At 44.7% G+C, this 10,915-nt stretch overlaps 1 protein-coding gene across 2 annotated transcripts in view; it reads right to left on the reverse strand.

The window, feature by feature from the left end:
- DLEC1 (deleted in lung and esophageal cancer 1) overlaps positions 1-10,338 on the reverse strand; it is a 66,645-nt gene extending 56,307 nt beyond the window's left edge. For both annotated transcript variants that reach the window (XM_011999505.1, XM_011999506.1), the window contains exons 1-2: positions 9,577-10,338; positions 4,814-4,964 (exon numbers count right to left, since the gene is read on the reverse strand). In XM_011999505.1, the coding sequence (XP_011854895.1) occupies positions 4,814-4,964; positions 9,577-9,984 (559 nt within the window). In that variant the 5' untranslated portion in view covers positions 9,985-10,338. The remainder of the gene's footprint in view (positions 1-4,813; positions 4,965-9,576) is intronic.
- Positions 10,339-10,915: the final 577 nt, after the last annotated feature.

The following is a 10,915-nucleotide window of genomic DNA, read 5'->3' on the forward strand; positions in this document are numbered from 1 at the left end:
CCCTTTGCCTTCCCCCATGAGTGGAAGCAGACTGAGGCTTTCACCAGATGCCCAGTATTCCAGCCTGCAGAATGATGAGCCAAATCAACCTCTTTTCTTTATAAATTACCCAGTCTCAGGTATTCCTTTACAACAACACACATGGACTAAGACATCATCATTAACAACTTCAGCCAGCAGCACTGAAGCAGGGCTTTCATAAGATGTTATCTGGAAACTCAGCCTGGGCAACATGGCAAGACCCTGTCTCTACTAAAAATACAAAAAACTAGCCGGGTGTGGGGCTGTGTGCCTGTGGTCCCAGCTACTAGGGAGGCTGAGGTGGGAAGATCACTTGAGCCCAGGAGTCAGGGGTTGCAGTGAGCTAAGAGTTGCACCACTGCACTCCAGCCTGGGTGACGAAGTGAGACCCTGTCTCCAAAAAAAAAAAAAAAAAAAATCTGGAAGCTGTTTTGAAACTCACAGCCACTAAATCATATGCCTACTACTGCTTTTTGAAATAAATGGCCTTCCTTTCCAAAACTCACCAAGGGCCTCTCATCAGCTGACCTATCCTGGAAGCACAAGGGGGAGGTGCCTTCTGGGAAACGTACTCCCTGATCTCTCCTTGGCGACAGAGACTTTAGCAGGGGGTAACAGCAATACCAAGTTGACACAAGCTAGCCCAGTTCCCAAGGACTTTGGTGATGGCCTATTTAAAATATCAAAAGATAAGACTTCTATACAAAGGATAAAGGCCATGTGACAAGAAGATGTATCCTCTCTCTTCTGATACAATTCTTTCCACAGTCCTGCCCCAGGGTATGGGTGGCTATGTGCTGTGTCTGCAGGAGCTGTCAGGCCTGGACATGTAGCCCGTGAGCCTTGGAAAAGCCTGTTCTGGCCTTGTGACCATCTTTTCTCCTCTGGGAAGGGTGGGCTTCCTATGCTAACACTGTGGCTCCTGGGCATGGCTCTGCGAGGTCTTGGATAATGTGGACAAGTTTCCAGCAAGGGACAAGAAAGAATGAAAGCACAAGATGTTCTGCAGCATTCTGATCTTTCTCCCTCCCTTTCGAGAATTTACATATGCTTGCCACTTTGTCACATTTGTATTAGCAAACAGGGAAAGGTTGCTTCTATGCCTCAAATAAGAAACTTTTAGGGGAATGTCCTCATTGCCAGTTATCTAAGTTATAAAAATAAGTTACCTTGCCCTTCTCTGAGAAGCAGACACCAGAGGGTACCCATGGAACTGGATTAGCATGTCTACTTCTTCACTTCTTAAATAAAAGAAAGACACATTACCAGCAGAGACCTGAGAAACCAGGGCAGATAATGTCTGATTAGAACTTAATATTATTCTTGGGTAAAAATAAAATGAAAGTCATTGAAAAATTCTCCCAACTGACATTTGTCTCCTGGTTCTCAATGTTTTATTTCACTTTCACTAAAAAAACAAACAAACAAACAAACAAACAAATCAAAGTAGTTAATTATTTAATCTCTAGCCAACAACAACAAAAACGGGATAGTAGCTGACTCCCAGGACTCAAGGAACATCAGGCAACCAGTAAAGACTCTGGAAATTTGCTACCAATAATCTCTGCCAAAATCCACATTATCTGGGCCACCATTGAGGGAGGGGTCCTTGCAGCTACGCTCTGCTGTGGTGGAGGAGGAAACAGGAAGAGATACAAAACCTGTGCCTGAGTGTTACTGTTTAATGGGACTTGAGTCTCAGAGGTCTGGCAGGCCTAACGAAGGATAGGGCTTCTGCTGCTCAGAGCCACACTCTAAGAGAAGTCATCAACACTCCTGAGACACTGTGGCTGATCAACAATCCTTCCTCCTCCCGACCGAAGAAAGCTATGGGTTTTGACAGCAGACACACCCAGGTTCAAATCTAAGTCCCACCCCTTCCAAGTTGTGGGGCTTCAGGGAAGTCGTTTGATCATCTAAGTTTAGTTCCTACACCTGTAAGATAGAAAGAAAACCTACCTTACAGGGTTGTCGTGAGGATTTAGTGGGATAACCTGTGCAAAGCATATTAGCATCTGGTCTCCAGTAGGTCCTTGTAAGTTTAAATGCCTTTCTAAGGCACTGCATTTTCCACTTCTTCCTCCCTCTAGATCTTTCCCTCTAGGCCACAGATATAACGGGTCTTCTAAATATACTGTCTTTTCTGTCTACTGCACTGAAAAATGATAATTTTCAAGCATTCAGGGGAATAGGTCAAAGTCTTTGCGGGGAGTGGTGGAGGGAATAAAAGGAATCAGGGTTTCTTGAAGAAATGGCTGATTCCAGATCTGGGGCCAGAAATACCCAAGATGAACCTGGAACATCTCACCAGCTCAGAAAGCAAGGAAGTTATCAAAGACAGCTATTGTCAAATGAATCAGCAGCTTGAAAAGGCTCTCTGCCAAAGATGGAACAATTTGAGCACCAAAAGGATAATAAATAATTTGCAGTCATGAAATCCAAGAGTCCACAATGATACTAAAACAACCAAAAAACCTCATTAGTCACCTTTGGCAGATGTTAGGGGAACCAACTCAGTATTTTAAACACTGGCAAATAAAGGGAAAGAATTAATGCTGCCCATACTTTGGGGTAATCAAAGTAGTTTCTGAAAAGTTTATAGAAGTACTTCAGCTGACAAATAAATAAAGAATGATAGAATTATTATTACCATTAGCATTTCACTATCATTTGTAACCCCTAATAAAATAACAAAATAAAAAGGCTGCCAGCATCATGAAAAGAGAGATATCAACCACATATCACGTACCTCCTGAGGGAAACACACAGTATCACCTATGAAGTGCTCTTTCCCCACCACCCAGTCTGCATTGAACCTAAGCCTCATAAAGTCTCAAGAACTAATTACAGATTTATAGGAAATACAAGGAAGAACAGGTTAAATGACACCATGATGCTGATATCAGTAAAATTCAGACTATGGGCAAGTCTATAGGGAAAACAACCCAATTTTGATTATAGGTAGTTAATTGCCCCCTCAGAGCATTGTTAACATTCTGAGATGCAACTTTTCAGCTTTTTTTTCATGCATATACACTATAAAAATGGGATTATCCTAACATTGTTCTGTGACTTTTTTGCTAAATTAATAAATAGCAGACAGCCATCTGTATCTACAACACAGGTATAATTCATTCTTTTAAACAACTTTGTAGTATTCCATAGTATGGATATGCTATAATTCATAAAGTCAACACTTCTTTGCATAGTTGTATTTCTAAAGGATCACTCTTTAAACTTCTGCATTAAGAAATGAATTTTCAGTGAATGCTGGTGGTTGGGCCATGGACCTTTGATGAGGAACAAGATATTGGTGTAATCTGAGAATACCTCTCTACAAAATGCTAATCAATTATAATCTGATTTAGAGAATTTAATGCAGAAAATCCTGGCAGACACCAACCCACTCAGGGGATAGAGATTAATACCACGTGACCCTCCTGGTGTGCTGCAGTGAGATGAACAAGGAATAACTTTATGTGGTGTTATTGCCCAGAATGTGTGCCTAAGTCTGGTTATGGGGAAGCATCAGACAGAACCATCCCCATCCTACAGAATATAAGTCTGGTCAATAACTCTCAGGAAGATGAAAGGCAAGAAAAGATCAAGGAATTGTTCCCAATGAAGGCATCTAAACAACAGACATGATAATTGCATGTGACATGACTTCCTGGACAGGATCCTGGGCCTGAGAGGGGGAAAAGCTACAGTAGGACAGTCGGTAAAATTTGAATGGGATGTAAAAGTTTTCCAAATCAAAATGGAGTCACTTGTGTTAAAAAAAAATACCGTGACAAATGGAGCTGGGGAAGGCCATGCATAAATGCCTGATAACAAGAATTACCACAAAAGACACCTTGTATTAGTCCATTTTCATACTGTTATGAATAAATACCTGAGACTGTGTAATTTATAAAGTAAAAGAGGTTTAATGGACTCACAGTTCCCCATGGCTGGGGAGGCCTCACAATCATGGTAGAAGGCGAAGGAGGAGCAAAGGCATGTCTTACATGACAGTAGGCAAGAAAGTGTGTGCAGGGGAACTGCCCTTTATAAAACCATCAGATCTCATCAAACTTATTCACTATCATGAGAATAGCAAGGGAAAAACCTGCCCCCTGATTCAATACCTCCCACCAGGTCCCTCCCATGACACGTGGGGATTACGGAAGCTATAATTCAAGGTGAGATTTGGGTGGGGATGCAGATAAACCATATCATGCCACAAAAATCACAACCTCACAAAAGGTCATTGCAACCTTACACACACACAAAAATCTGCCCAGCAACTGCCTGTTTAACCTCAGACTGGTACTACTCTTGTTAATGATTCTTTAGCCAAGGATAATTACTTCAAAACCATCGTATAATCCTCCTCACGTTTCCTTTAAAAACCTTTGTCTTCCTTTACCTCCCTGAATATGCACACAGTTTGCAATGGCACATGTATTCCCATTGCAGTGCCCATCATTTTCTTTTAGAGAGTCTCTCTCTCTGCTATTTAGGTTGACAAGCATCTGTGGGTCAGAGGTTAGTGTTGCACAGAAACTGATTTCCAGGTTGTGGGGGTTACATGCTGGTTATGTAGGACAGTGTCCCTGTTTTGGAGATACACATACTGAAGTGGTTTGTGGCAATGAAATATTCTTTTGTGGTAATATTCATATCATCATGTCTGCAACTTGCTCTCCAAGTATCCAGAAAAAGCCTAGAGAGTGGGCGATGGAGCAAACACAGTAAAATATCAACAGCCCGGGAATCGGGCGGGCATATGGGAGTTCTTTATACACACCTGGAGGCAACTTGACAAGGCTCTCAAGGTCCTGTACTCCAACCTGGCTCATGACCCGCTCGTTTTCCGCAATAGCCCGTGCTTGGGCCTGAGTGATATGTCTCTCCAACATTTCAAACTCATCCAGCCGCTGCTTATAGAGCTCCCGAATCTGGCAGGGGGATGATCAAATGCACAGAAATATGGTGAGATTACTTACCATTACTTAGCTTTACTCAGCCCTACCCCAGGATCAGGGCTTCCAGTGAAGCATAGAATAGTCAGAGAACTATTGCAACCATCTGGTCTGACCTACTGGATCTGAAAACTGAGACCCATAGAGGGGAAAGGTTTAAAGGTTTCATAGTCAGGCCAGTAACAGACTCGAGCTTGGTCACCTGTCTCCTGGCTTCACAGTAAAGAGAGCTGCCATCCAAACAGTGAAATACCAAATACAAGTTAACACACTTCCTGCAGTGCCCCCATCCCCATTCAGGGAAGGACTTGTTCCCTAGCTACAGGGAACGTCATCAGCAGACAGCCCCTTCACAGTCTACCTAAGCTGCCGAAAAGGAGTCACCTGAGACCATGCCTTTTCTGCAGCACCCACATCCTGTGTCTGAGAGAGGCAGGGGTATAAAGGCCTGGCCATTTTGACCCAAAGAGAGAAACTCTGACAGGCAATACTCTCTCCAGGGCAACCTGCTGCATTTGTCAAAGCTTGTTGACAAATGCATCATCAGAGTTTGGCTTCTTCCATGGCTCACTCCTTCTTCCATTCCCTTCCCCTCACAGGTGTTGATAGCTAACAAACACCTGTAGCCCAAACTCTGTCACAGTACTTGCGCCCAGAGAGTCCACTTGGATGCCCAACATACTCCTCAAGACTCATTACAGATTGACTAGTCAACCAGCCAAACTTCTGATCCATATTTTCTGGTTCAGACTTCTCGAGGCAAGAAGCAGAGAGCTCACGGGTATGGGTAATATGAAAGAGTTCACATTAGCCAGGCATGGTGGTGTGCACCTGTAGTCCCAGCTACTTGGCAGGCAAGGGAATTACTTGAGCCTAGGAGTGCAAGATCAGACTGGGCAACACAGTGAAACCCTGTTTCTTTCTTTTCCTTTTTTTTTTTTTTTTTTGAGACAGAGTTTTGCTCTTGTTGCCCAGGCTGGAGTGCAATGGCATGACCTCGGCTCATTGAAACCTCTGCCTCCCAGGTTCAAGCGATTCTCCTGCCTCAGCCTCTGAAGGAGCTAGGATTACAGGTGCCCGCCACAATGCCCAGCTAATTTTTTGTATATTTTTTAGTAAAGATGGGGTTTCACCATGTTGGCCAGGCTGGTCTTGAACTCCTGACCTCAGGTGATCTACCCACTTCAGCCTCCCAAAGTGCTGGGATTGCAGACATGAGCCCCTGCCCCCAGTCTTATTTTCCTCTCTTATTTATTTATTTTTTAGAACTGGAGTCTTGCTTTGTGGCTTAGCCTGGAGCACAGTGGTGCAATCACAGCTCACCCCTGCCTGCTCTTCCTGGGGTCGAAGGATCCTCCTGCCTCAGCCTCCAAGTAGCTGGGACTACAGGCATACACCACCATATCCAGCTAATTTTTAAATTTTTTGTAGAGATGGGGTCTCAAATTCCTGGACTCAAGTAATCCTCCCATCTCAGCCTCCCAGAGTGCTGGGATTACAGGCAGGAGCCACCATGCTCGGCCAACCCCATTTCTTTTAAAGAGAAAGAAAAAAACAGTTTATGTAGGAAGACAGTGTTCCTTATTGTATTCTTAAAGTTGGTGGGATCGCAAAGATGTTTACTTAGTCATTCTTTTAATAAAGATTTATTGTGTACCCAGGCGTGGTGGCGGGCACTTGTAATCCCAGCTATTCGGGAGGCTGAGGCAGAAGAATCACTTGAACGCAGGAAGCAGAGGTTGCAGTGAGTTGAGACTGCACCATTGCACTCCAGCCTGGGCAATAGGAGCGAAATTCCACCTTAAAAAAAAAAGATTTATTGTGTAATTACCATTTACATTTGGGGAAATGAATCAGATATGGTTTCTGCTCTTAAAGAGTTTACAGTTTAGCAGGAGGGGCCTGGCAAGGATACAAATAGGTGAAATCAACTCTTAAAAGTGCTATGATAGCATATGAATGAGGATATAAGGAAGGCTAAGAGGAAGTAACTAAATCTTTCTGGGGTCAGGAAACGCCTTTCAGGAGACAGTGGCCTGGGACAGTTCCTCAAATATAAAGTACTATGTTCTATGTCATGTGTTTTATTATTTGGGTCTGCTGACAATCTCTGACCCTAATTTTTGGATGTAGGAATTAGCATCTTATCCAAATAACAAGGCCAACTATCACTTACTGAGGGCTTACCGTGTTGTAAATACTCAATATTGTAAATGCTTTACTGTATTGACTTATTTAATCCTCAAAACAACCAACCCATGGGGTGAATATTATTATCTGCATTTTAAAGATAAGGAAACTGAGGCATATAGAAGTAAATACCACCCAAAGTCATATAGATGGTATGTGCAGGAGCCAAGACTTGAACCCAGGGTGTATGGTTCCAGAGCATTTGCTCTTAATCATCAGACCATGCGATATTTCTATAGGTGGGCCTGGGGAAGATCAGCTGCCAAGGGGGTTATCTCAGGCAATGCAGATACTCATACGGAAGAGTGATTATTGCTTCTCCCAGGGAGAACGAATTTGAGTCCTGTACAGACAGTCATATGGCAGTGACATCTAGAGACAAGTGAGGAAAAGGAAAGAACAGATGATGAAAAAGGAAAGAGGGAGAGGAATACAGGTATAAGAACAGCAACATTGCCGGGCGTGTTGGCTCACGTCTGTAATCCCAGCACTTTGGGAGGCCAAGGCAGGTGGATCATGAGGTCAGGAGTTCAAGACCAGTCTGGCCAACATAGTGACACCCTGTCTTTTCTAAAAACACAAAAAATTAGCCTGGTGTGGTGGTGTGCGCTTGTAATCCCAGCTACTTGGGAGGCTGAGGCAGTAGAATCACATGAACCCAGGAGGTGGAGGTTGCAGTGAGCTGAGATCGCTCCACTGCACTCCAGCCCAGGTGACAGTGCGAGACTCTGTCTCAAAAAAAAAAGAAAAAAAACAAAAACCCAGCAACATTACAGAAGTGGAATAACAGATGCCTGCTCTTTTCAAAGTTTCTTTTTTTGTAATTACAAAATTAATTCATGTACATTGCAAAATTCAGACAACATAGAAATGTGCAAAAAAAGTTAAATGTCCCATAAGAGTATTGTTAACATTTTGTTGTAAAAGTTTTCAGCTTTTTTCCCATGCATATATATTATAAAAAATGAAATTATCCTAACATTGTTCTATGGCTTTTTTGCTAAATTAATAAATGGCAGGCCAGGCGCGGTGACACACGCTTGTAATCCTAGCACTTTGGGAGGCTGAGGTGGGCAGATAACTTGAGATCAGGAGTTGGAGACCAGCCTGGGCAACATGGTGAAACCCCATCTCTACTAAAAATACAAAAATTAGCCAGGCATGGTGGTGCATGCCTGCAATCCCAGCTACTTGGGAGGCTGAGGCAGGAGAATCGCTTGAACCCAGGAGACGAAGTTGTAGTGAGCCAAGGTCTCGCCACTGCACTCCAGACTGGGTGGTATAGTGGCTACTTATAGGACAGATACTGAGAAAATAGAATCCAATGAACTGGGTGACTGGTCATGGGGTTTATAGGTTTATAATGCTCCATATATCCTGACTCATGTGAATGACAGGGATGTGAGTCCAAAGTTCAAGGGCAAGGTCTGGCTGGGTAGGCTGAAGTCTTAGCAGAGTGAATGTGGTGACCCATGAATCACAGAGTACAGGGTCCCAGCCAGGGGCTGCACTTGAAGAAGCCTATAACCCATGGAGGGGGCGAGGCTGGTCCTATAAGTATCTCATATACTCTATGGGTCTTCATTTTGTTAATGTCTATCTACCTCAGCTAGGTTGAAAGCTACAGAGGACAGGTTGCGTGTGTGAGGCTGGGTGTGCCCGAACACTGGCGTTTTTATTCACTGCTGAATCCCCACTGCCTAGAACAGAGTATGACATCCAGCAGACATTCAACAAATGTGTTAAGTGAAGGAATGACTGAGGTTAAGGACGTGGGATGCATGTTACTTAAGGGGCAGGTAGAGGACAGAACAGAAAGGAGAAGAAGAAGATCTGAAAGGCAGGAGGCACACCGGGGTAAAGGATCGGGTATGGGAGAAGTGCCCACAAGTTTAAGGGAGTCCTGAGTAGTGTGGCCAGCAGAGGCGGACTCAGCACAGAGGTCCCAAGTCAGCTGGTTTTCTCCTTGTACAGACGAGGAAGCAGAGTTGCTGTTCTAGAGACTAGACACACTTCCTAAAATCTGCGCATGAATGGCCAGTCAAGATTGGATTGTGATTTGTGATACAAAGGCACCCCAAAGCCTTTTGGCCTTATCACCTCCATGGAACAACTATTCAGCGGTCTGCCACAGTCGTTCATTGATATACGCAATATATAACGTATGTGTCTAGAGAAATACAGACAGGTGCTATAGATATATGCCGCATGTTGTGTGGTATCTGTGGTATTTGCATATATGTGTGTATGGATAGAGTGTCCTTCCACTAGTAATGTCGGGCCCACTTCGGCATGGTGGGCTGTTTCTCAGCTGCAGCCCCAGATCCTGGAACAGCACCTGGCACCTGGCCGGCGCTGACGCGTGCCGAGCGCTGAGTCCCCGGCACCGCCGCGTTACCTGCTGCAGCTGGTCCACGAACTCCTCGTGGCGTTTATTTTCGCTGCCGCGGGCCTTGATCAAACTTGCGCTCACTTCGTCGCCGATGACCTCGGCAGAGTACAAGTTGCGGAAGACACCGGTGAGCAAGTGCGAGATATCTTGGGTGCGCAGCGAGGAGGGGCGCAGACGAAGCAGCTGAGGCTCGGGACGCGGCGCCAGCGTAAGCTGCGTGAAGCGGCGGGACCGGGCTGCGAAGCTGTAGTGGAAGCCCTCCGAGTAGGAGAGGGAGGAATACAAGGACTTCCAGGTGGGCTGGCTGGGGCTGCTGGACTCGGCTGGTGGCGAAGTTGGCGCCCACATTGTCCCCTGGCACTCGTTGGTCCGGGACGCTAAAGATCCCCGCTTTATGGATCTCCTGGTCTCCATGGCAACTGAGACGCGGCTAACTCCCTGCTGCACTTCTGCTTCCGGCCCTACCCCTTCCGCCTTGCCTTTCTCTCGGATCACGTCATCGCTGTGGTCATCGTAAACATTCGCATCTTCAGCATCGTCCTTTTAAAAGTGAGCTTACTAAGTGTGAGGACCCATGGAGAAAGGTTTAATTGACACAGCCAGGCCTGTCTGCAAAACCTTGTACCTAACTACCTACCTTCATCCATTCTTTAATTTGTTAAGCAACTGTTCATTCACTCATCATATTTATTGTGTAAAGATTGTGTTTCAGGTCTGTGCTGGTAGCTGAAGATACCAAAGAAGTATGATGCTGCTTCTGCCTTCAGGAAGTGCGCAGTTGTGTATGTGTGTGTTTGTGATGAGGGCGGTGGGTGTGGAGGTAACAGTAAAACAACTGTACTTTAGTGGATTAAGGCCAAGGTGGAGATAAATATTGGTTGTCATGGAACTACAAAGGAGGACAGGAACTTAGTCTGTAGAAGGAGTGATTACTTCTTGGAACAAATGAAAACCAAGCAGAGATTTCAAAGAATGAGTAGACTGAACATCATTAGTCATCAGGGAAGTGGAAATTAAAACCACAATGCAATACTACAGTTAGTAGAATGACAAAAAACAAAAAAGTACTTAAATAAGAGCCAGGTGTGTGTAGTGGCTCACACCTGTAATCCCAACACTGGGAGGCTGAGGCAGGAGGATCACTTGAAGCCAGGAGTTTGAGACCAGCCTGGGCAACATAGGGAGACCCCATCTCTACAAAATATTTTAAAATGTGGGAAGGGCTGAAAGAAATTCAGGAGGAGTGGAACTTAAAAGAGTGTGAGGGTGGAGGAATGGTACTGATAGGTTAGGGCCAGATCATAAACGGGTTGGTAGGCCACAATAGGGAATTTGGACTTTATTT

The sequence above is a fragment of the Mandrillus leucophaeus genome, unplaced genomic scaffold (assembly GCF_000951045.1).
Source record: "Mandrillus leucophaeus isolate KB7577 unplaced genomic scaffold, Mleu.le_1.0 Scaffold595, whole genome shotgun sequence".
Lineage (NCBI taxonomy): Eukaryota > Metazoa > Chordata > Mammalia > Primates > Cercopithecidae > Mandrillus > Mandrillus leucophaeus.